General features: G+C 52.1%; 1 protein-coding gene across 4 annotated transcripts in view; it reads left to right on the top strand.

Annotated features, from left to right (window-relative positions):
• Nucleotides 1-24,781, top strand: part of enox2 (ecto-NOX disulfide-thiol exchanger 2) — a 231,175-nt gene extending 206,394 nt beyond the window's left edge. For 3 of the 4 annotated variants that reach the window (XM_035407472.1, XM_035407474.1, XM_035407471.1), the window contains exons 9-15: nt 4,414-4,531; nt 8,424-8,614; nt 12,160-12,300; nt 15,790-15,846; nt 17,922-18,027; nt 19,666-19,751; nt 23,504-24,780. In XM_035407472.1, the coding sequence (XP_035263363.1) occupies nt 4,414-4,531; nt 8,424-8,614; nt 12,160-12,300; nt 15,790-15,846; nt 17,922-18,027; nt 19,666-19,751; nt 23,504-23,635 (831 nt within the window). In that variant the 3' untranslated portion in view covers nt 23,636-24,780. Of the gene's footprint in view, nt 1-4,413; nt 4,532-8,423; nt 8,615-12,159; nt 12,301-15,789; nt 15,847-17,921; nt 18,028-19,665; nt 19,752-23,503 lie in introns of all 4 variants that reach the window. The other variant, XM_035407473.1, reaches the window with a different exon arrangement.
• Nucleotides 24,782-26,538: the final 1,757 nt, after the last annotated feature.

Raw genomic sequence — 26,538 nt, 5'->3', positions numbered from 1 at the left:
CGCTATGAGCTGTACCCTTAACCATTTAGAGCTGTACCCTTAACCATTTAGAGCTGTACCCTTAACCATTATGAGCTGTACCCTTAACCATTATGAGCTGTACCCTTAACCATTATGAGCTGTATCCTTAACCATTTAGAGCTGTACCCTTAACCGTTAAGAGCTGTACCCTTAACCGTTATGAGCTGTACCCTTAACCATTTAGAGCTGTACCCTTAACCGTTATGAGCTGTACCCTTAACCATTATGAGCTGTACCCTTAAACATTATGAGCTGTACCCTTAACCATTTAGAGCTGTACCCTTAACCATTTAGAGCTGTACCCTTAACCGTTATGAGCTGTACCCTTAACCATTATGAGCTGTACCCTTAACCATTTAGAGCTGTACCCTTAACCATTTAGAGCTGTACCCTTAACCGTTATGAGCTGTACCCTTAACCATTATGAGCTGTACCCTTAACCATTTAGAGCTGTACCCTTAACCGTTATGAGCTGTACCCTTAACCATTTAGAGCTGTACCCTTAACCATTTAGAGCTGTACCCTTAACCATTTAGAGCTGTACCCTTAACCATTTAGAGCTGTACCCTTAACCATTTAGAGCTGTACCCTTAACCGTAATGAGCTGTACCCTTAACCGTTATGAGCTGTACCCTTAACCATTTAGAGCTGTACCCTTAACCATTTAGAGCTGTACCCTTAACCATTTAGAGCTGTACCCTTAACCATTATGAGCTGTACCCTTAACCATTTAGAGCTGTACCCTTAACCATTTAGAGCTGTACCCTTAACCGCTATGAGCTGTACCCTTAACCGTTATGAGCTGTACCCTTAACCATTTAGAGCTGTACCCTTAACCGTTATGAGCTGTACCCTTAACCATTATGAGCTGTACCCTTAACCATTTAGAGCTGTACCCTTAACCATTTAGAGCTGTACCCTTAACCATTTAGAGCTGTACCCTTAACCATTTAGAGCTGTACCCTTAACCGTTATGAGCTGTACCCTTAACCATTTAGAGCTGTACCCTTAACCGTTATGAGCTGTACCCTTAACCATTATGAGCTGTACCCTTAACCATTTAGAGCTGTACCCTTAACCGTTATGAGCTGTACCCTTAACCTCGGTCGGTCACTGTCAGCCCCCCCCCCCCCCCCCCCCCCCGGGTCAGACAGAGGAGCCCAGATGATTTTGACCACTGAAAGTTCAAGGACAATCCCGTAGTGATTGGACTCTGTGGGTTTATCAGAACCTCAATCTTTTTAATAATGTGCACAACCATGTCAAGTTTTATGAGTGAAAAGGGGTTTTCACGGTTCAGCCTCTTTTTAATAATGTGCATGAATGCTGTGAGCTCCATTATGTTTGGGACCAAGGCATATTTCTTTCTTGATTTGGCTCTGCACTCCACATTATGGTGCCCTGAAATGGGTGGGCTATCCTCCTGAATTTCATCTTCTAATATTCTGGACCAAATTAAGAATTTGGTTTTTAGGTTGCAAACATACATGTATGTATTCTGAAAGGCTGAGATGCTGAAGCATCAGCTGCTTAGACCCAGATTTTTCATTTGGTTCTGGGCTTTGGATTATACAGCAAATCCATACTGAAGGAATGTTCGCATTCCGGTCCATTTATTCTTATTTACAAGACACTGATTGTGAGCTGATGAAATTTAATTTATCGATTGTTTAAATTAAAACCTCAGTGAATGTATGCCTCACTAAATTGATCACATTTGCCTTGGAGAGGGTGATCCATTTCTTTTTTTTCCCAGCATGCACCCTGAGAGCCGCGATCTTTTCCTGCCTAAGTAGTAACCGCTGTTCTCAGCCTACCTACTTAAAGTGTTCTCCAGCGCCCCCTATCGTCGCGGCCCTGCCGTTGCGCCCCTCCTCCTGAGCCACCGGGGGTCGGAGGCTTGGTTCAGGCCCCCCCGCCGGGGCCGGAGGGCAGACAGCCGCCTGATTGGAGCAGAGCGGAGGCTGCTGGCCGTGCGTGCGGCGCCGTCTCCTCCTGCAGAGATGCAGAGACTACGGGGGAGGCTGATGCAAAGCCTCGCTCTCCCCATCTTTCATCGGAGGGAAAAATGAGGCAGCGGCGGGAGGATAAATAGGCGACGTGATCCTCCGCTTATTTCCGCAATAACTAACCGACAGGAGCGGTTTTTAAAATTTAGCCGCGCGTTCCGTTTAGTTTTGTTTCGTTTTGTTTAATCTGCTAAACGGCCCGATGGCTGAGAATGAAATTACGCTTTTATGGAAAATGAAATGGTGCGTAACTCACGCTGCTGCCCGTCCTTCCGCAGCTCCTGCCTCTGAGTCTCATCGCCGTGCACCTGCGCCGATTAGAAAAACGGGGATCGATGACAAACACAGTCTGTCTTACACCCCCCCCCCCCCCGCCCTTCCCCGGTCCCCGCTCCCCCCCCCCCCCCCCCCATAGCACAGCTGTTTACTCCTGTTCAATAACTGACTGCTGCAAGGCCTATGGAGAGCCATAGTTGCGGGATTAATGCCAGTTAACGGCAGGTAAGGTTCACCCTCCAGACGAGCCGGGCGCACACACACGCACACACGCACGCACACACACACACACACACACACACACGCACACACACACGCACGCACACACGCACGCACGCACGCACACACACACACGCAGGGAAGGCACATAATCAGGGTTTCGCAGTAATGGCTGCCCAGCGTGCAGGCGGACAGCTCCCTGGGTGAGTCGGCCAGGCCACTGCACGCTCCCGCTCAGGCTTCGGTAAGTAGCGGCTCTGTACAGGAGGCCCCCCGCTCTCTACATCCTCCTCACGCTGAGTGCGGTGGGCCCGTCGGAGCTGGCAGCCTCTGTGACGCAGGCTGCTTTCAGGGTAAACGGGAAAGGAAATCTGCTTCAGCTCTGTGGCTTTCAGGGGAATGTGTGTCCTTGGCCAGGTGATTTTTCAAGACTTCTAAAAAAAACAGCTGCAAACCCCCCTATCACAATGTAGCAGCTTCCGCCCTGTAACTGCTCCAAATGGCATTTTATGTCCCTTCTCTGGGCATATGGGCATGCTTGTTTGTTTGTTTGTTTTTTGTACTACCTGTGCAACATCTGGAATATGCCATAAGATCAGGGCATTGCAAAGCACAGGGCAGATGGCAGTGTTTGTGCCTGCAGTCTTTTGTCTGTATCTCTCTCTCTCTCTCTCTCTCCCTCTCTCTCTATGTCTCCCCCTCCCTCTCTCACTCTCTTCCTCTCCCTCTCTCTCTCTCTCTCTCTCTCTTCCTCTCCCTCTCTCTCTCTCACCCTTTCCCTCTCCTTCTCTCTCCTCCCGGAGGCGATGTCAGAGGATCAGAGGAATGTGTTTCCTCTTTGTGCACGTTTACTCTCTCATTTCATTTACTCACTCGATTGCTCCAATAGCCTCAGGACTGCCTCATCCAGCTCCCTTATGTACCGATTGGACTCTACCATCTGTTCCCAGCTGCATGCTCCTCCCCCACACCCCACACACACCCTGCAGGTCCCCCCTGCAGGTCCCCCCAGATGCACCCTTGTTGGTAACCACATTCAGCCCATGATAATCACCATCAGCCCACGATAACCACCATCAGCCCATGACAACCACAGTCAGCCCACAATAACCACCATCAGCCCATCACAACCACAGTCAGCCCACAATAACCACCATCAGCCCATCACAACCACAATCAGCCCATGATAACAACCATCAGCCAATGACAACCACAGTCAGCCCACGATAACCACAGTCAGCCCTCGATAACCACCATCAGCCAATGACAACCACAGTCAGCCCACGATAACCACCATCAGCCCACGATAACCACCATCAGCCAATGACAACCACAGTCAGCCCACAATAACCACCATCAGCCCATGACAACCACAGTCAGCCCACGATAACCACCATCAGCCCATGACAACCACAGTCAGCCCATGATAACCACCATCAGCCCATGACAACCACAGTCAGCCCACGATAACCACCATCAGCCAATGACAACCACAGTCAGCCCACGATAACCACAGTCAGCCCTCGATAACAACCATCAGCCCATGGCAACCACCATCAGCCCATGATAACCACAGTCAGCCCACGATAGCCACCATCAGCCAATGATAACCAGTCAGCACATGATAACCACCGTCAGTCCACGATAACAACCATCAGCCCATGACAACCACCATCAGCCCACAGTCAGCCCAAGATAACCACAGCCAGCCCACGGCAGCCGTAGCCAGTAATCTCTGATGTCACCCTGACCCTTCTCCCTCATGTGTGACTAACTATGTGTAATATATGTGTTATAGCATGTTATAGCAGGGTTATAGCAGATTCTCCTCCCCGGAGAGTCGTGCGCACGGTGCTTAATCTACGCCCGTTTCCCTCCTCTGACGCAGGAAATCCGCAACATCCACAACGAGGAGCTGATGGGCATCCGGCGGGAGGAGGAGATGGAGATGTCGGACGACGACATGGAGGACGTCCCGGAGAGCAGCAAAGACTCCGACGACTCGGGTACGACGCGACACGCCGCGCCGCTCGGGCTATCCGCCGGTCCGGCGGCTTCAGAACCGCAGCCAGCGCGGGAAACGAACGTCTTTATCCACCGGCCGCAGAGGCTGGCGCAGCCCAAACATTCACCAGCCAGTTCCACTGTTTTACCTGGCAACTAGATATTTAGAGCAAAACAGAACCTCCAAGTGACGGGTGGTTACCTGCCAAACGGGCCAGTTGTAGTGAACAGACTTACCAGCCAGATAAAATTTACCAGCACCTGGCTGGTGGCTGGTGTTAATTTCCCACCCCGACTGCAGCGATTTACCCCAGAGAACGCCCCTGCCCACAACATCAATTAGCCAATCACGGCCTTCGAGAGGTGCTCTGGGGAAGTCTGTGGGTTTCCTTTAAAAGCAGCCATTGAGCTCCCCGCAGATCAGATAAGTTTGTAATTAGCTGAATTAATGAAGCCTTTCTCCTCCAATCGCGCGGCACAATAGACTAAGTGAATTGCAGGAAGCAGGAGATGAGTAGCGCTCTCCCTTAAAGGACATAAGCAGGCCCTGCAGGGAGTGCTCAGTTCCCTGTTGCTCCAGTTTTTCTCCGTTATATGCTAGGTAGCATGCTGAGTTGGGATTGTGCTGCCTACTTTACAGCGAATCCCAGGGGCAGTCCCTTCGTCTCCTGTCCAATAGCACGTATATGCACCCGTATGCCTAATGGAGCTCACCTAGCTACTGTTTCTCTCGCACAGTCCCAGCTCTTTCAGCTGGTCCCCTGTTCCGTGAGCATCGCACGCTACAATGAGCGGGCTGAGCAAGGCCTACCAAAACAAAGGATGGCTCCTAGTCCAGAAGCTTCCGTTTGTGACAGGAACATTAGCCTTGCCAGAATTCAGTACAGGGCACTCTGGAAAAAAAGACCATTTCAAAAGCAGGTTTCTTAAATAACGTTTGGCTGTGAGCAAACAGAGGGGAGACTGTGGTTGGGGCGTTCAGACAGACACCTAAAGTGACTAAAGCCCGTGCCTGAATTTTAAATGAAGTTCCCGTTCTTTTGTCCTCACAGATAGCGCTAGAGCTTTCTGGTCAGGCACTGCAGCAAAGCCGTCAGTCAGCCAATCAGTCAGTCACCTTGGGGGGAGGGGAGGGGGGCATGGGGGGGCGGGGCTGCCGGGAAAGGGCGGCGACATTATTTTTGATTGTGTCACAGCTCCTGTCATTCAGCCGCACCGAATGGCGCCCGGAGTAGCGGTTTATGGCGGGGGGGGGGGGGGGGGGGGGGGGGGGGGGGGGGGGTCTCAGGGATGCCGGCCAGCTGGTGGTGCGGCTGGGCAGAGCTGATTTGAATGCGGCTTTAGTGTCATTAAGGGCCTTTTTGCATACGGCGGGGCTTGTACCTGTCTCTGCCTGCTGAAGAGAATCATCGCATATTAAAGCGCACCCCCCCTCCCCCCCGTCCCTCCCTGTCCTCCCCCCCCCCCCACATCACAGCTAAGTTGCTCTCACTCATGTCCTTTGCTGCCGCTGGCGATGAGGCCTGCTGTGGAGGAGCCCGCCTCCTCCCTCCCGGCACCCTGTTGTGTTGTCTTAGTTGCGCCCGGTAACCATCCCCGAGAACTTTCAGATGTGACAACGTCCCTCGTTAATATGCAGATGGATGCAAATTTAATCAGTAGTTTCGCGTGTTTTTCCTTCCCTCTCCCTTCCCTCGCTTTGAGTGAAACCTTGCCTATTTAAAAAAAAAGAAAAGAAAAAAAGAAAAACAGTAACGATCTTTCGGGCATCTGTCAAACATTTTGAACGGACCGGAAGAAAGTCTTGATGACTCCTGGTGAAATGCAGCCGTAATTGGCAGATAGCCGTTCTGTCTGATTTGATGTGAATATTAGAGGTTAACGCGGGCTCCGTTTAGGGGGGCGGGCTTGTATTTCTTGTAACTGATTTAATGTTATTTAACCTGGCAGCAGTACGCTGCAAACCTATGTAACGAGCGTGCGGCAAACCTGCTGAAATTCCACAGGAAGAGCACATTTGCATTCATCTCATTTTTTAGGCCCCCTCTTTTTTTAGCCCGTTTAAAAAAAAATGTAAAGCCAATCGGCACCTGCCTTCTGAAAATTGACGTGCGGCGGCCGGCCGGACCGTGTGTGCGATCGCCCGCGGTCGATCGGACCGCCCGCAGCGCTACAGGAAAGTGAATCTCAGCGCCTCTTCTGGTAGCGGCTCAATGAGGCCCTCAGATCAATACGCTCTCTGTACACAGAGACGGGGGGAGGGGGGGGTGGGGTGGTCGGGGGGAGGGGGGGTTCATTTGCTCTCCTTAACCCCACCCCCCGACCCCACCCACATGCACACACACACACACCAACGCAGGCTGTCGGGATTGCTAAGCTCATGCGCGTTGGCGTGAGTGTACAGCCGCCCCGCCGGCAGTGTTTCCGGAAACTTCTTTTCATTGGATGACGCAAGCGGTTGGTCGGTCTGTCGCTAGATGATGTCATGGCGCAAGACATGATGATGCATTGGCCTCATGATGCTATTATGTGGCCATATGCATGCCGCCATGGTCAAATTTAAGCAGAGCACAGCGTAATTGTTTCCTGTAACGCATTATCACTACGAGTATTGATACATTTCTGGGTGTGAATGAGAAAGAAAATTCAAAGTAACCCTCTGGAAATTGCTTTAGAAAAAAAATTGCCCCGTTAATAATGATAAAATTAGCAAAAAGAAAATTGTGTTGCCGTCACAAAAGGCAGTGTAAAATATCACCAGGCATAGAGGAAGTTGTAAAACACTTCTTTTGTCCCGGCGAAACACTTATTCCTCTCCCTCGTAGCCGGTCAAACGCTCGCCCATTCGTTATTAAGATACCGCCAAAGTAACGGCGCTCCCGTCAAGCCTGCGTTCAGGGTGCCGGGGCGGCCCCCCCTCTCTTTTCAGGCATTCACGTTTGGGCGGCGACTTTTTATGTCTGCCATTTCCAACGGAAAACGGAATTCGTTCCGTCGAGTGCCAAGCCGAGGCCGGCCAGCCTTTTGTTGAGCCCGAATAAGGAGGCGGCGCTAATTTAGCGCGGCTCTGTGTAATCTGCCGCTCCAGGCCCTGATTAGCTGGCTTCCAAGGTGAGGGGTGGCGATGCCGCTCGCGTAATCGCGGATATTTAGTAACGATGCCCACGGCGCATTAAGTCAATTTCCAATTAATGGTTCTTTATTTAATCCTCCCTAATTAGTGCGGGACATGTATGTGCGGGAAATTATCTTCGTTTCTGGTAGAGGGTCTTTAATCACGAACCCACGCGCATTTTTCATATTCGCTTCCGCTCCTTCTTCCTCCCGTTGTTGTAGCATCTGCGCTGTGTTTTCAGCCGCGTTAGCCAGGCCGCGGGGGTGTTTCTCTCTCAAACTCTCTCGCTCTCTCCGTCTCTTTCTCTCTCTGAGCACCCCGCCGTCTCTCTGTCCATTCCTCACACTCAGGTTTTCCTCTGCCCGTCTTTTTCTTTCTTATGCTTTCTTATGGCGAGCTCACGCGCACACAGAAGCGCACGTGGACACATCCCTGCCAGCCCTACCCTCTATCACCCTGACACACTCCCACAGAGCAACACAGGTTAGACACAAAAAGAAAAGCATACACGTCTGTGACCTTTCTGTCCACCTCTCTCTCATTACCTCTCTTTCTCTCTCTCCTTCCCTACCTCTTTATTCCCTCTCTGTCCCATACCCCCTCTCTCTTGTTTCCTCTCTTTTTCTCTCTCCCTCTCTTTCTCTCCCTCATTCCCCGTTTCTTGTTCTCTCTCTCTCTCTCTATCTCTCTCTCTCCCTCTCTCCCTCCCTCTCTCTGTCTCTCTCTCCCCTCTCCCCCCTCTCCCCCCCTCTCCCCTCCCCCCCCCCCCCCCCCCCCAGGCCCGGCTGCGCAGGCGGAGTCGTTGCGTGAGGAGAACGACAGCCTGCGCTGCCAGCTGGACGCGTACAGGAACGAGGTGGAGCTGCTGAAGCAGGAGCAGGGCAAGGCGCAGCCGCAGCGCAGCGAGGAGGAAGCCACGCGCCAGCAGCAGCTCAGCTTCCTGCAGCAGGCCCTGCAGGGCATGCAGAAGGTACCGCAACCGGCCCTGCGCCACTGACCAATCCAGCACTGACCACTCCAGCACCGACCACTCCAGCTCCGGCACTGACCACTCCAGCTCCAGCACTGACCACTCCAGCTCCAGCACTGACCGCCCCAGCACTGACCGCTCCAGCACTGACCGCCCCAGCACTGACCACGCCAGCTCCAGCACTGACCGCCCCAGCACTGACCACTCCAGCGCTGACTGCCCCAGCACTGACCGCTCCAGCTCCAGCATTGACCGCTCCGGCACTGACCGCTCCAGCTCCGGCACTGATCACTCCAGCTCCAGCACTGACCGCTCCAGCACTGACCACTCCAGCTCCAGCACTGACCGCCCCAGCACTGACCACTCCAGCTCCAGCACTGACCGCCCCAGCTCTGACCACTCCAGCTCTTACTCATGCAGACCAGCACAGACTGAGACAGTCCAGCACTCACACACAGTCCAGAATTGACTAACACAGTACAACCTAGACTAACACAGTCCAGCACCGAATGATACAGTCCAGCACAGACACATAGTACAACATAGACCAAAAGAGTACAACCTAGACTAACACAGTCTAGCACAGACACCTGATTCTACGTATTGAGGTCTTGACTGAAGACCGTGATTACTATGATATGGTTAAATATGGAGGGTATTTCACAAAGCAGTAATCCTGCTTTGTGATTCAGGGCCCAGGTGTTGTAATTCAGGGCTAAAACAAAAACCTCCCCCCACCCACACCAGCCCTTCTCGAAGACGATTGTATCCCCCTGCTGTAGAGGAAACGCTGAGCTGTTCTCTGATGTGTATCTGTAGTTCTGCATGCAGTAATCATTTCAATCCTGGGAATGTTTATTAATTACAAGCTGTCTGGATAAAGGTCAATAAGCTTTTCTCAGGAAACCCACGCGTGAATTGCTTAGTTTGGCACGCACCATGTTCAGTAATTTATCTGCAAGGCGGAAAGAGTAAATGCCGGGTCAGTAAATGTCCACCTTAACCCTTTTTCCCCGGGTTTTACGCTGGTTTGAGGACCACCGCCTGAGCGACCCTGTCGACCAAATTAGCCGAACGGTTCTGCGCGAATGTTTTATTCATGCCCCGGCCGTGCTCCCGAGCCCAGATCAATAGCTGATGTGCGGCTTTTAATGGAACCGCAAACAACGGAGAAAACAGACGCCGGACCCCGCTTCAGACACAGGGCGTAAATTAGGCTGCCCTTTCAGACTCGACAGAACTGTAAATACTGAATAATTAAACTGAGACGCTCCTTCAGAAAGCGTCGCGTGTGGGATGAGGGGAGCGAACCTGCTCGGATCGAGACCTCAAAACCAATTTGTCCGTCGGCCTCTTTCAGACGGCGTTTTTCTATCTGTGAGGCATTACATCGCAATCATCTTAGAGGACGCGTCCGTCCAGAGGGACTTTCAGAAGTTGTGTAAGAAATGATGAGGCGGTTAAAAATGTTTTGGAGAAAGGTCAGAAAAAGTTCTATTTGCTGTCCAAACAGTTGCGACAGGAAACTCGGTGATTTGTGGCAAAACGTCACACAAAAACGAAAACTGGATTCACAGTGTATTGTTACTGAAACAGAATGAAAGAGGGCCCTTCTGGGAAGCAGGAAACAGAAAGGCGTAGGCCCATTCGTTGGATATTTACGCCTTGATGTATGACTTTGTTAAATTAATTAACTACCCTCCGCAGCCTGCTTGCTGGTTAGCGGGGGATCCAACACACCCATCTGCCCGAGGTCTAGCTAGACAGCGTCCCATTGTGCCCTGCGACCTGATTAAGTTATACCGGTGCTTATCTCATCCGTGTGTGTGAGTGGCTGTGACGGATCATTCCAAAGTCAGTTTCCCAAACAACCAAGGCACGGACCGCGGCTACGGCTACTCCTCCTGCCGGAAAGCCTCTCGTTGGCAGACCCGATCACCGCGGAGCGAGCGGGAATGGCGATGCATCACATCTGCAGTGATTAAGAGCGGTAAAAATACGGCTTGCCAGTAAACCGCGAGCGGAGCCTGTCCCTCCCCCCCTGCAGTCAGCGGTTACAGGTCCTCCTCCGGTTCCCCCGCAGGTCCGTGATAGAGAGCGAGCGAGCGAGCACTACGCAGCGCTGCCCCCCCCACACCCCGCCAGTACCTCCGCATAGCCCCCCCCCACACACACCTCCTCCTCTGAAAGGAACCATTCGCTCCCAGATGCTACACCTACCACCGCAAGGCACAGCCAGATAACTGCTGTGACGCATTATCCTGAACTCTCGCTGAATAATACCACAGGGTTTTTATTTATTTATTTATTTTTTTTTTTTTTTAAACTCAGATGTCAGTACGTGAACCAGCTGCCAGGTCGTGCAGTAGATGCAGAGAAGACCAGGCTATTCATGGGGCTGGAGACTCTAGGGCCTGCATGGACTGAGCAGCTATGTGTAATCATGTGCTGTCATGTTCTCACACTGACATGCTAAAGCCACTTTTTTTTCCATTTATCTTGGTGAATCCCAAGCTAATTATGATTATATATCTTATGTAAATGAATTTGCAAACATATATGTGCATATATTTATATGTTTTTCTTATTGTTTGAAACTGAGGAGTTTATTGAATGCCCCCCCCCCCACCCACAAGCGTGCTTACTCTCCCCCCGCTGCTGACCCTGCATCTTCCCTCCTCTGTGCTGCTTTTGTGCGTGATCCCCCCTCCCACTTAAGGTCTTGATCGTATTATTCTCCTCCGGCAGCTCTGCGAGGGCGCCAGATGCTGTGTTATTTATTCATCAGGGCCCTGACAAAGAGAAAAGAAAAAAAACAAAAAAAACACACCTAACCCAACCAGGTACAGGGTTCTGGAACAGAGATCAGATTTTTTTTTTAAAGTTTTTTTTTGTGTTTTATGTCTGGTGGCTGTAAAGGCCTAGCCAGACAGGGACAGATAAACATCGAGTGAAAGCACAGAGCTGCCAACGCGACAGAGCTGCAGGGTGTCGCCGTCTGGGCCCTGTCCGTCACCAGGCAATCCGCTGTCGCTCTCTGCAGGGCTGCGGGCCCGCCCTGACAGCAGGCCGAACGAAAATGGCGCTCGCTCCCTGACTTTAACCCGGGACGACCAAATGCCGCTGCTTCTCCCCCATTAAGGACCTGTCTGTCGAGACAAAACAACTCTCGCTTTGCATAATCGCCGCCAAATGTGACAATTATGTCAACGTGTGTGTGACGGTAAACGCGAGGGGCGACCCCAGCTGGGACCCGTGAGGGACCCCAAGGTGTCCGTGCCTCATTCCGTTTGGCAGCTGAGCCGGCGGCCTGCCCCGTAGGACCCCGAGTCGCGGGGCACGGCGCTGTACAGGGGGATCAATTTCCATTGAGTGTGAACGCGAGCTCATTCAGGAGGCGAGAAAGGCAGACGTGAGCATTAAAACTAAGCCAGTGCGCATGGCCTGTGCATGAAGCCGTCCGGCGCTGCAGTTGTCTGGTCTGGGGTCGGAGGGGGGGGGGGTGTCCGAGCCGCGTGCTGACGCCGCTTTCCCTCTGTCCGCAGCAACTGCTGAAGATGCGGGAGGAGCTTAAGCAGAGGGAGGCGGAGCTTGAGAAGACCGGCGAGGAGAAGGTGCAACTCGAGAGCCAAGTGCAGAGCCTGAAGGAGCGAGCGCTGGCCTTCCCCCACACAACGCCCTCTCCTGTGAGTAACTCAAACACAACACTCTCTCCTGTGAGTAACTCAAACACAACACAGTCTCCTGTGAGTAACTCAAACACAACACGGTCTCCTGTGAGTAACTCAAACACAACGCCCTCTCCTGTGAGTAACTCAAACACAACGCCCTCTCCTGTGAGTAACTCAAACACAACACCCTCTCCTGTGAGTGACTCAAACACAATACTCTCTCCTGTGAGTAACTCAAACACAACGCCCTCTCCTGTGAGTAACTCAAACACAACACCCTCTCCTGTGAGTAACTCAAACACAACACTCTCTCCTGTGAGTAACTCAAACACAACACTCTCTCCTGTGAGTAACTCAAACACAATGCCCTCTCCTGTGAGTAACTCAAACACAACGCCCTCTCCTGTGAGTAACTCAAACACAACACCCTCTCCTGTGAGTAACTCAAACACAACGCCCTCTCCTGTGAGTAACTCAAACACAACACTCTCTCCTGTGAGTAACTCAAACACAACACCCTCTCCTGTGAGTAACTCAAACACAACACTCTCTCCTGTGAGTAACTCAAACACAACACTCTCTCCTGTGAGTAACTCAAACACAACACCCTCTCCTGTGAGTAACTCAAACACAACACCCTCTCCTGTGAGTAACTCAAACACAGCGCCCTCTCCTGTGAGTAACTCAAACACAACACCCTCTCCTGTGAGTAACTCAAACACAACACAGTCTCCTGTGAGTAACTCAAACACAACACAGTCTCCTGTGAGTAACTCAAACACAACAGGGCCTCCTGTGAGTAACTCAAACACAACACAGCCTCCTGTGAGTAAATCAAACAAAACACAGTCTCCTGTGAGTAACTCAAACACAACACTCTCTCCTGTGAGTAACTCAAACACAACACCCTCTCCTGTGAGTAACTCAAACACAACACCCTCTCCTGTGAGTAACTCAAACACAACACAGTCTCCTGTGAGTAACTCAAACACAACACAGTCTCCTGTGAGTAACTCAAACACAACAGGGCCTCCTGTGAGTAACTCAAACACAACACAGCCTCCTGTGAGTAAATCAAACAAAACACAGTCTCCTGTGAGTAACTCAAACACAACGCCCTCTCCTGTGAGTAACTCAAACACAACACCCTCTCCTGTGAGTAACTCAAACACAACACGGTCTCCTGTGAGTAACTCAAACACAACACTCTCTCCTGTGAGTAACTCAAACACAACACCCTCTCCTGTGAGTAACTCAAACACAACACGGTCTCCTGTGAGTAACTCAAACACAACACAGTCTCCTGTGAGTAACTCAAACACAACACAGTCTCCTGTGAGTAACTCAAACACAACAGGGCCTCCTGTGAGTAACTCAAACACAACACAGCCTCCTGTGAGTAAATCAAACAAAACACAGTCTCCTGTGAGTAACTCAAACACAACGCCCTCTCCTGTGAGTAACTCAAACACAACACCCTCTCCTGTGAGTAACTCAAACACAACACGGTCTCCTGTGAGTAACTCAAACACAACGCCCTCTCCTGTGAGTAACTCAAACACAACACCCTTTCCTGTGAGTAACTCAAACAGAACACGGCCTCCTGTAAGTAACTCACACACAACACAGTCTCACCCTGGAGTTAGACAAGGGCGTTTATTTCTAAGCAGCGAGAGTGGCGGAGTGTCACCGCCCAGCCTGCCCTCCCCACCCCGACGACAGCAGTTGACCGGCGGTCGCCCCGCCGCGGACGCTAATAAAAACTAATGGCGTCCGCACGCAACCCAGCGAATGGACCCCGCCACTGACTAACACCAGTCTCTTTCAATTATGTCCCTTTTCCTCGCGGTTGCCCCCGACCGGCCGTAATTACACTAATGTCCTGTGGGAGCAAATTGGGAGACGTTTTACCAACGGGGAAACCATTGATGTGAAATATTTTGCTCAAATTATGGCATATTTAACCGGATCTCTATATTCAGGGCAATCAAGCAGCCTGTATTCCATGTTGCTCTAATACCCTCATGATCATGGCCATTCATCTACCCATTCATCCTTAAGCTGAGCATGTCCTGTAAAGTGTATGCTGGATTCAAAACTGATTATGTCAACCTGAGACTTGTTTTCCTCATTAAAAGAATGTTGAATTGTCAAATACTCAGATGTTGGCCTCTGTTATGAACAACTTGTCCCAATAAATCAGAAATCTATTTGGACTATGCAAAGGAAGGGAGCGCACTCATGCGGAAGCATGTCATCTGTAGTAGCCTGGGTGGAAGGTGTATGTATTTTGAAGGTGTTAATTTTGTGTTGGCTGTGCTGTTTCACGCGCTGTCCCCTCTTCCTGTTCCGTGACGGGGCTCCGAGGCGTGTGGCGTGCTGAGCGTCGGCTTCCCACCATTTCCGCCTGGCCCGAGCTGTCCCCCTTCGTTACTCTTATTAGGACCGCGCTGAAGGTCACGCTTTTAAAAGAAAGTCTCGTCACAACACATTAACAGTTTGCACTCTGTCTGTCCTCAGAACCCCGTCCTCTGTGTTGTTTTTTTGTTGTTGTTTTTTTCTGGGTAATTATAGCCCACAAATGGCAATCAAGCTGGAGAAGTGAATCTGAAGCAGATTTTCATGCTGAAATGTGTTGGGGGGTGGGGGGGGGTTCACAGCCTGTCAGTAAACCTTCCTGGATACCGGTCTGCCCTGTGGAAAGTTGTGAGGCGGCCATTTTCTCTCCTTTTTTATGGCGGTGAATATTTGTGGGGTCGTTAAAATCATCTGGAGTACTCACCTCAGCACCTCAGCCCTTTAGGCGCCTGCCCTGAGCGCTGTTTTTGCTTTGTGTGTTCTTCTGCTGCCAGAACAATAAAGGGTGTGTGTGTGTGTGTGTGTGTGTGTATGTGTGTGTGTGTGTCCATGTTTGTGAATGTGTGCATGTGTGTGTATGTGTGTGCGTTTGTGTGTGTATGCATTTATGTGCGTATTTGTGTTTGTCGTGTGTGTATGTGTGTGTGTGTTTGGCGTGTGTGTGTGTGTGTGTGTCCATGTTTGTGTGTGTGTGTGCGTTTGTGTGTGTATTTGTGTTTGTCGTGTGTGTGTGTATGTGTGTGTGTGTGTATGTGTGTGTGTGTGTGCGTTTGTGTGTGTATTTGTGTTTGTCGTGTGTGTATGTGTGTGTGTGTTTGTTGTGTGTGTATGTGTGTGTGTGTGTGTGTGTGTGTTTGTTGTGTGTTTATGTGTGTGTGTGTTTGTCGTGTGTGTGTGTGTGTGTGTGTGTGTGCGTTTATGTGTGTATTTGTGTTTGTCGTGTGTGTGTGTGTGTGTGTGTGTGTTTGTCGTGTGTTTATGTGTGTGTGTGTTTGTCGTGTGTGTGTGTGTGTGTGTGTGTTGTGTGTATGTGTGTGTGTGTTTGTTGTGTGTGTGTGTGTGTGTGTGTGTGTGTGTACAGGCATCCATGTGCGTGCTTCCTGAAATGTCCCTCTCTGACGGCTCCCCTCATTTCTTTAATTTTAGCTGGAGACGTCGGAGCAGGATGACAGAGGGAGTGAGGAGAGTGCTAATCAAGCCAACGTAAGTGGGAAAAGGGCTGCTCCCCCCCTGCGTCTCCCCCAGCTCCCCCAGCCCTGGGGCCGCACTCGCACCCCCCTACCCCACACCCATCCCCCCGCCCCCCCGTCCCCTGCCAGCCTCCTCCTGCGACATGACAGATCATTACGGGCCAATCGAGCGCGGCAGGACTTTATTTGTCGTGGGATAAATCACCCCGACACAACTGGGTTAGGGAATCAAGCCCCTGTCACATCACTCAGGGCAGGTAGGGGGCGGGCCAGAGGGGGCGGGGCCAGGGGGGTCCCTCTGGGATAGGTTAGCACCGGGACCGCGGCCCTGTCCCATCCTGGCCCAACCCGCACCGAGTTTCGGGAAGGGCGTCCTTGAGACGTGACGCAGGCCGGCTCCCTGCAGGCGTTCCCCTCCCGCGGCGCCTACTCGCACCCCCGCTGCCCCCCGCCTCCCCCCCCCGCCGCCTTGTCAGACAGCTGACGGTAAACAACAGCTTGATCATTAGCGCCACTAACGGTGTGATCCTTTCAGCTCCTCCCTCCTCATAAAGCTCTGGCCGCTCCAGCCTCGAACTTTAAAACGACCCCGCTGCCCCCGCTCGGCTCCTAACTTTACGCTGAGGTCCCGCTACCCCCGCTCGGCTCCTAACTTTACGCTCAGGTTCCGCTGCCCCCGCTCGGCTCCTAACTTTACGCTCAGGTTCCGCTGCCCCCGCTCAGCTCCTAACTTTACTCTCAGGTCCCGCTGCTCCCGCTCGGCTCCTAACTTTACTCTCAGGTCCCGCTGCTCCCGCTCGGCTCCTAACTTTACGCTCAGGTTCCGCTGCCCCCGCTCGGCTCCTAACTTTACTCTCAGGTCCCGCTGCCCCCGCTCAGCTCCTAACTTTACGCTCAGGTCCCGCTGCCCCCGCTCAGCTCCTAACTTTACGCTCAGGTCCCGCTGCCCCCGCTCGGCTCCTAACTTTACGCTCCGGTCCCGCTGCGCCCGCTCGGCTCCTAACTTTACTCTCAGGTCCCGCTGCCCCCGCTCGGCTCCTAACTTTACTCTCAGGTCCCGCTGCCCCCGCTCGGCTCCTAACTTTACGCTCAGGTCCCGCTGCCCCCGCTCGGCTCCTAACTTTACGCTCAGGTCCCGCTGCTCCCGCTCGGCTCCTAACTTTACGCTCAGGTCCCGCTGCTCCCGCTCGGCTCCTAACTTTACGCTCAGGTCCCGCTGCCCCCGCTCGGCTCCTAACTTTACGCTCAGGTCCCGCTGCCCCCGCTCGGCTCCTAACTTTACGCTCAGGTCCCTCTGCCCCCGCTCGGCTCCTAACTTTACTCTCAGGTCCCGCTGCCCCCGCTCGGCTCCTAACTTTACGCTCAGGTCCCGCTGCCCCCGCTCGGCTCCTAACTTTACGCTCAGGTTCCGGCGCTCTCGCGACACCGAGCGCGGCGCGTCCTTCAGTGGCCTGAAATTCGCCTCAGCCCCGACCTCGTGTCAAACGTACACGAACAGGACCGCGAAAGCTGAATCCATCGGTCTAGATAGTGTCAAAAAAAATGTTCCCCTACTAAAGCTGTCTTCAGTGTAATCAAAGTGGGGGGGGGGGGGGTGTCTCCTTGTGGTTTTAAATAATTTATTGTCACACTGTAAAAAAAAAAGTCTGTTTTAGCCAGTTTTAGTCTTGTAATGAGGCTTAAAATCTTTTTCTTTTTCCTCTCAAGTAGAAAACACAAGCTTGTTTTAAGGTACTTTTTGCTTGTCAAGTGAAATTGCCTTACCCCACCGGCAAATCTTGGAATGAATCAAACTGTCTCACCTCATTGCCAACCTTTTCTCTTATTTAGCAAAAAAACAGAAGTAAGATCTTAAGTCTAAATATAAGTTTTTGCAGTGCATTGTTCTTTCTGCTAAGAACGCAGGTTTGAAATCAGGGTGATTAATGTGCGAGGCGAATCGCACGGGCGCACTCGCCGCGCTGTGGAACAGAATGGACGGGAGCTTCGGTCCGGCCAGACCCCTTTCCCAGAATGCCGGTTTTACAGCGCGTGAGTGGGGGCGTGGCCCGAGAGCTGTCAGCGTGACGTCCCGGCTCTCTCCCACAGGAAGCGGCTGCGTCGGCGGTGGTGTCCTGCAGCCAGGAGAAAGAGAACGTTCCGGAAAAGGGCCCCCCCAGCCCGGTCAAGTCGGAAAGAGAGGCCCTGCTCGTCGGTAAGTGAAACGGGAAGGCTGTTTTTTTTGGGGGGGGTGGGGGAGGGGGGGCAGGGCAGGCAGATTGTCACAGCAGAGGCCTGTACACACACACCCCACCGGGCACACGCTCCATCATTAGCCTGTAATGATATGGAGTGTCAGATCGCTCTCCCCAAACACGGCACGCCTCTCGCTGGGCGAGAATCACCTGACAAAAGATGTCCTTCGTCACCCGCGGTCTTAATGACCATGTTCTGGCTGCCGGCCCGCCGCGGACTCTGCAGGGTAATGTGAGATAGCTCCCAGCTGCGTGTCTTTGGTGCGTGCGGCCCATCGCATGACGGAATGATCCTCGTGGTTAGCCGCTTAGCTAGCTCGCGGCTAGCGTGCCAGTGCCTGGCCCCCGTCTCTCAGAGCAACGGACATTTTTGGGCTTTCCCTCCATAACGCCTACTGAACCAGACGCCTCCTTTGAAGCTGAAATTCAGGCAAGCCCCCGTTGAGTGGGAGGGAGCTCCCCAAAGTCCTGGCTCCAAAAAAAACAGACCCCTGTTACTGAAGCAGGCCAAAGTTGTTCTTTCCCCAGCTGTTGATTCTGGAAAAATGAAGATGAATGGGCAGAAATGGCAGAGGCAGAGCGTGATGTGGACCAGATGGCTGAGGCTGGACACCTTCCTTCAAGTGAAGGCAGTTTTGAGTCAGTGCTATATCTCAGGCCTTCAGCCAATGAGGATGCTTCCTTTCTGCTTGGGTGTGACGAGGCTTGCACTGCATCTAATTGGCTACCCCCCCCCCCCTCCCCACCACCACCCTTCTCATGCATATTGTATATAGTTGAAAGAGTACATCCGCTCCATAAACACATGAGCAAAATGGCTGTTACACACTGGACAGGAAAGAAAGTTGATGCACTGATCTCCAGAGGGTAAATGCTCATTCCCACAGTTAATTTGCATTGACCGCACATGCAAATTAGCCCAGGAAATAAAAGGTTTTGACGCTTACCTTCAATTGAGTGTGAAAACATGGAGGACTTCTAATGGTGCTGCTCCTTTCCTGGTATTTCCCCCAACTGCCACGGTAGTCCCTCGTCTACTTACTCTACGGTAGCTTTGAGAGCAGCCATTTACATACAGGAAATAGCTTAATACGCTTTACCAACTGAAGTGACTTCATGAATTATCTATACAGCATCTCAAGACATTATCTTTTGTGAAGTGTTCAGCTCAGTGTATGCAGAGATAATGCGGCAGAGAGAAAATATATTTCATTTTTGATACTTTATCACAGGCAACCTAAAGTACAGAATCTTCCCGTGTTAATTAGGCAAAAGTGGCATTTGTTTGAATGAATGGAGGCAAAGGATCGCTGATGAAATGGCTTGATTAATGAGCGGAACATCAAAGCAGTAATTAAACACTTTTCTTAATTTGCAGAGCCTTCAGCAGAAGTGTAAATGACTAAGTGGAGGCGGCATCTAGAAAAAAATAAAGATGAAATTCAGGTCTTCAGAATGATATCTGAAGATATCTCTAGATATTCTTTGCATGGTCTGAATTGGCCTCCTTTTCAATATCATGTTCTTCATGTGCTGTGGAAGTGAAGAGAAGTGAAGCCATGTTACGATGCTGAGTTTCTGTGCTCTCTCGTCCTCAGGAATCATCTCCACCTTTCTCCACGTCCACCCGTTCGGCGCCAGCATCGAGTACATCTGCTCCTACTTACAGCGCCTGGACACCAAGGTACCCCTGGCAAGCCCGGCGCTCCCCGCCCCAGCACACGTGCGCGCACTGCTCAGCAGAAAGAGTCATAGAACAGACCCCCCCAACCGCCACCCCCCACCCCCCAACCCCGCCGGCACGTACACCGGGGGCTGTCTGGAGTAGCTCTGGAAGCTCTGCCCCAGGACAGCCTGTCTGATCCGTTTGGTCCTGACCCCCCTGAGCCCGTGTACTGAGACAGAAAGACACGGAGAAGGAGCGAGGGAGGAACTGTGCATCGCTGTGGGAGTGTGTGTATCTGTGTGTGTATGTGTGTGTTTGTGCGTATGTGTGTGTGTGTGTGTGTGTGTGTGTGTGTCTGTGTCTGTGTGTGTGTGTGTGTGTGTGTGTGTGGTACATGCATGTACCTCATGGTCTTTAATTTACTGAGAAAATGCCAGCTGTCTACTCTCACTGTTCAGGTTCAGGTGTCATGCAGAACTCTCTTCCATTCTCCATGCGGGAAAAAGAAAAGGCTTAATATCAGTACCCTCCCCTACTCACACGACTGCCGCAGACTACCAGAGCTAATATTTGCTGTCTGGGATTAGCCTGAAATATAATTCAATTCTCCATGCTTTGTTTTGAAAAGCCTCGCTGAGGAAGGCATTGACCTGGAAGACTGTCAGTTATCAAGCAGAAACGATGGCCTCGCGGATCGCTCGACCGCTAAGCGTGATTGTTATTAATGTGATGATGATGTGGCCGTAGCTAGCTAGCAGCTAGTTGGCCAGCTCTAGCCATTTAGGGTCGTATTTACGCACATGAAACCCGCAGCGGGAAACGCGCCATGGCGAGGATATGTTGGCGCGTACGCCGTCCGCCTTAAATCAACGTCTTATTTACTAAGGCTACAGCTAATTACACAATCAGCGAATGGGGCTGCCTACTGAGTGCATTTTTGTGTATGAAGCAGAGCTTAAAATGCACATTTTCGGTGCGTTGAATGTCCTCGCCGGATGTGGGGAAATTGATGTGTCTTCTAGTGAAACGTAGAAGCGTATACATCACTACCGTCAGCACAGGACAAAATGCGGGCTGTGATATTCCAGCTGTGGTGGAAATTGTCGATTAAAATGATGGGAGTAAATGCACCAGCCCATCGATGCGTTTGCTCATTATTCTTACTGGCAGCAACTGTCAACTGATTTTTTTTAAAACTTGAAGCACTTGTCGCTGTAGTTGCACGTTATTTCACAATCATTTCCCATTGCTGCCCATAAGATCTGTCATTTAAGATATATTTAAGATATATATATATATATATATGTATTTCCATGATTTCTGCTTATTTTTCAATTTGTATGGGGTTCTTAACACCTTTTTTAAAAAATTCCGTGACGCACACCCTTAATTATTGCATGGCTCCTTAACCTGTACCATTTGATGATTTCTTGCTCGGGGAAATTTTTACAGTAAAGATTCTCGCAGGGCGTCTTCTGCTTGCGTCTTCACTCACGCCTGCTCGTCGGAGGCGGAGAAATTTCATGCAAAAATTGACCCTCGTTAATCGTGAACAGTATTAAATTCCCCCGGAATGCGTAAACAGCCGCACTTAATGACATCGCTGCCGGTTGTTTGCGCGATCCTCCCTTAAACGCAAACGCTTTCAGGAGAGCAGCTGCACCTTGAGATGACTCACGCAGACGATGTGCACGCTGCGCTTCCAGCCCCGCGCGCATGTTTGATTCATAAGGGGGCACTTATCATGTTTCTGGGGCAGAATGCATCAGATCTGGGGCGGAACAGCGCCTGAAACTGGTGGCAAAAAGGCCCAGTGAATCTGGCCATTTGTTTACACATCAGAGGTGTCGTGTTCAGTTTCTTTGATGAGGATGTTACCGAAACGAACAAACACAGTAAGGCCCACTGATGACGGGCTTCACCTGGCGTCCCAGCAGTGGTGTGCGTGGTCTTTGTGAGAGCGGGAGATGGAGGAGGAGGAGGAGGAGGAGGGAGAGGAAGGATGGAGCAGTTGAGGAGGTGTATGCAGGTGTCCTTCCCGGCAGTTCTCTCTGTCTCACGTTCGCGGTGCAGAGAGAAAAGGTCTCCCAGCATCCTCCTGGGGCTCCCCGTAATCAGCCCTGTGCCCTGCGTAAGCACTTTTAACTGCCTCTGCTCATCGCCTGCGCTGCTGTATATTCAACAGGGGTCCCCGGGGACAGCCCTGCTTCCATTCACCTCAGCCCTCCTTACACAGCAGCAAGCTGCACCGCTCCATTTCAGATTCCACCCAACCGCATTATTAGTCCAACCTTTCCCGGAGGGGGCGGAGTCAACTAAGGGACCACCCCCGGGGCTCATCCCTGTCCCGCCCCCCGCCCCTGAGTGTCAGTGATCAGAGGAGAAGGATGGGGAGGGGGGCGGGGCTAGTCAGAGAGCGCACTGGAGGGGCAGGCGGCCCCCTCCTCCTGCTAATTAAAACCTCTCTGTGGCGCACGGTGCAGTGACTCACTTTTGCGCGCAGATGAACACGGTTAAAAATATAAAAATGGGAAACTTTTGGGGTGTGACGGGAAGCCCCGAGGCCTTGTTTGTTCCTGCACTCCTAGAGCTGACGTTCTTCAAGTTCACGTCTTCCTCTCGCTGCTGTTCCCCAGTCATAGTGTTGCCTTGCATGGGCTAACAGCGCTGCTCTCGAGCTGAACTTGGACTGTGGATCTTTGGGCTGCGATCACACCGGAGGTGTTTTATCGGCTTGGAAACTCAAGACCCGCTCCCTGACGCAGAAGGTGTCTTTTTTTTCTGTTGCTAGGCAACCGCACTCGGCTCCTGTCAGTCACTTGGCTGATGCTGGTGACGTCGGTAACGTCCTTAGAAAACTAATTTCACCAGAAAGTTTGGTTTGTTGTTTGTTTTTGTTTTTTTTAACAATGGATAAGCAGAGAGTACTTACTTTGGCCTTTTTTGGAGAGTGAGCGACAAAACGAGTTGAAAAACAAAACAACTTTTGTGAAATCTTACAAGAAACGGCAAGAACCAATTTCTCCTCCGTCCACTTTGTTTACCTGACAGAAAAATTAAGGCCTGCCTCTATTTTCTTGCGATTGCATAGCAGAGAAATGAATGACATTGAGGTAGGCGGCTTTTTTTCTCAGAGCACTTCAAAATAGGATCATTTTCAGTCCCATGCACACATAATAACAGCGAGATGCCCTGGGCGGATAGACACCAGGCGCCTAGTGCGCAAAAGCAGCGTTGAAAACGCCTCAAACTCAAAAATAATCGAAAGCGTGATTATCATTAATGAATTATCGAAAATAATCATCAAAAAGGCGCCCCCAGCTGTAAAATTCCGTGTGAACGCGGCTTTGTTCTTCACATCTGCAGTGTTCCAGGGGTGTTAAAATTCATACAGCAGACATTTAAATACACACAGATCACACCGTGGCATGCAGTCTTCACAGTACACGCCTTCACAGTACATGCAGGCAGTGAAGTCTTAGAAGCTGTCAGAACAGGTGTTGAGACCGACGTATTTAATTGGCTTGGCCTCCGCTGTAGCACAGCGATTAGAATTAGCGCTTACGCACAAATCATAATGCGGTCTGCTAATGGGGAAAAATTAAACGCTTTAGTGTTTTAGCTCATCATGATGGGTCCCCGGCGACGTGCGGGTGTTCCGCGGAGACGCGCGTCAGACGGCGGCCTCGTGTCGCCATGGATACGCGCGTGGGCCTCCAGGCTGCGGCGGTGTCGTCTGACGGGCGTCCGCTCTGCGCTCTTCCTCACAGATCAGCACGTCCGAGGTGGAGGCGCTCCTGGGCCGGCTGCCCTGCACCTTCCGGCAGGAGCTGACGGGCGTGGGCGCCAGCCTGGAGAAGAGGTGGAAGTTCTGCGGCTTCGACGGCATCAAGACCACCTAAGGGCGGCCGCGACGGAGGGGCCAGGAACCTGGAGGGGAGGGGGAGGAGGGGGGGGAGAGAGGGGGAGGGACAACAGGCAGGGCTGCTCCGCCCATACCCTGAGCCCGAATGTGTCGGTGCTACGGGACGGCGCGGGGGGCGCACGGACAGGGGCGGGACCGTTACCCAGAGACACACTGGCTGTCCGTCCGTCTGTCCGTCCGGCTGCAGCCTGAGCCGGACCACCTGGGCCAGCTCAGAAAATCAGGGTCTGCTCGAGGCTTCGTTCTGCCAACCGACCTTTCTTTCTCCCACACTCGTTTCTTTTCCTTATGTAAATAAGTATATAAATAACATATGAATATATTTCTTCACTATCTGTACAGGATGTCAACTGTCCCGTAAAAGGTTTTTTTTTTTGCTTTTGTTTATATATGTATACATACAATCCATGTATAAATAATAAAAAAAAGACTTTACTTTGTAAAGAAAAGCCAAGTGATGATAAGAGAGAAGGAAGGTCTTGTTTTGTTTTAAAGTTGTGGAAAGGCTGTTGAGGGGAGTGATAAAATGGAATGATGGGAAAGGTTGCTCTGGCACCAGCGCTGCGATAAATCGCTTCTTTCCCCTGAGCTGCCTGCACAGGAGAGGGAGGCCCTGAGCCAGCCAGAGGAGCTCCAGCATCGCTCCTCCAAGCACAGTGCCCAGTACCCCCCCGGCTTCGGCCCCGCCCCCAGGCCCCACCCCTTGGTCTTGGGCCCCGCCCCCTCCCCCCCTCCGGCCTCACCCGCCCAGAGACACAGCACCAGGAGGGGCCAGGACCATTACCCAATACTGCACGCCAGCGCCACGGCGACTCCGCTAGCCTTCACCGGCGAGGGAGAGAGGGGAAAAGAAGACGAGCGGTGGATCACGTCCGTACCCAGGAGGCCTCCCGCCACCTCGCCTCTCCCAGGGAAAAAATGTGCGTTTAGTCATCTCTGAAGGCCTTTTCTGTCCGTGCTTTTCCATTATGTTTTTTTCCCCATTAATATCACTTAGTCATTTTCAAACACGGAAAAGGCCGTCTGTGTGTGTTTCTCCCGGAGGGACGGGGGTGTGAGAGTCACGTGTCCTGGCGTGGCGCTCCGAAGCCGGCGCTGCCGCGGGAACGGCGCTGTTTGGCGGTGTTCTCGGCGCGTTCCCGCGACGCATTCCGCTCGTCGTGAGCGCCCTGCCTGTCTGTACCTCTGTCCGCCGGCCCATTGGCCGCTGGTTTGTTTTTTTTTGTTTTTTTTAAAATCCGGGTTTCGAGTGGTACCTGAAGCCGGCAGCTCCGCGGCCCCGCGCCCCCGCGCCCCCGCGCCCCCGAGCGCCCGCAGCCGGGGGACGAAGACTCTCGCAGCTGCGCAGCCGAGCATTCCGCGCGCGCCTCTGCTGTGCAGTCTGCAGGGTTTCTGTAGCTGCGGGAAAGCTAACGCTCATTACACATGATTCGCTCTGTCGGGCCCCCCTCCATGTCCTCAGGCTACGAGAGCGGAGTTCAGATGCTCGCCTCTGCCTCGCCCTTTCCGATTTGAATTAATAATAATGTGATGAGTGTACCCTCTCGCTGACCCCCCCGCCCCCCCCGCTTGCCCCCCTCCCAGCCCCTCCACCACCCTCCATCTGAAGCACAGGCCTGGGTGTACACATTCTTTTCGGAGTAAATGTTTTATGTCAGGAGTCCGGAGCGGGGAAAAATAGAGCAGCAGGAACGCGAGTTTCGCGTTTCATGGAAGCGTGATCAACACTCTTCGCTGAGGAGAATATGGACTGTGGAGTGTGTGTGTGTGTGTGTGTGTCGGGGATGGTGGGAGGTTGGGGAATGAGGAATCAGAAGTACCACCGCAGTCTGAGGACTGCAGAGCGCTTCTGCGTTCCTCACCTAATGTTCTTCCCAGTCCTCCGTTTCTCATCAATTCGCTGGTGTCGCAGCTGTACGGTCATATTGGGGATGTGGCAGAGAAGCTTGCTGTTTATGTGTCGTTTGTTACCAGTGGGGTTGGGTGTGATGTTAGTCTGTGCCCAGTGGATTCCTCTTGAGTATCCACAGCAAACCGCAGGGCCTTCTCTCCTCTCACACAGCCGGACCTTCTCTCCTCTCACACAGCCGGACCTTCTCTCCTCTCACACAGCTGGACCTTCTCTCCTCTCACACAGCCGGACCTTCTCTCCTCTCACACAGCTGGACCTTCTCTCCTCTCACACAGCCGGACCTTCTCTCCTCTCACACGGCTGGACCTACTCCATTTTCTCCACCCGCTTGGAGAGCTCTCCATATATCCATCCACCAGCGCTTCTTTCCTGTTATCTGGACGCGTTCCAGAAACCGCGTCGTGACATTTTCACACAAAAGGCACGGGGCAAGGCGTATGTGCGGGAGGGGTTCGTGAGCGGACGGACACGTCCGGTTTTTTTCCCCCCGTTTTCTTTCTTTTGCTATTTTTAGTGGAGCGGAATGAGCGCGCTCAACATGCACTTGGGCGCAGTGACGCTCTGGGGACACATCTGTACGTTAAGCCTGTACATGGTGCTTTCTCCGGGGCGGGGGCCTGGGGAGCAGTTTCCGGCTCTGTTCTGCTAGTCAGGCGAAACGCCGCTCTCCAAGGCTGCTCTGACGCCTTGCGTCGACATGGCGGGTTCACAATGCCGTCTATGTCGGCTCAAGGATCGGCGTTCGCAACACGTTCCCGCCTCCACCGCGGGATGTCACCGTGCCACCGGAGCTACGGAAACAGGACGCGTTCTGAATTTAGCTTTCCTCGGAAGGGCTTTCGTCGGAAGCCCAGACGTGCGAAGATGAAATGAATAACTAATTTGATCTAGCTGCTCCCTTGGAGACCTGTTTGTGTTCTGTGCCGGCGAGGATTACTGATGTCAAGCGTCCTTTTGTCTGTGGAGGT

The sequence above is a fragment of the Anguilla anguilla genome, chromosome 3, assembly GCF_013347855.1.
Source record: "Anguilla anguilla isolate fAngAng1 chromosome 3, fAngAng1.pri, whole genome shotgun sequence".
Taxonomy (NCBI): Eukaryota; Metazoa; Chordata; class Actinopteri; order Anguilliformes; family Anguillidae; genus Anguilla; species Anguilla anguilla.
Note: the sequence above shows the minus strand (reverse complement) of the source record. Positions and strands in the feature narration are given on the sequence as shown.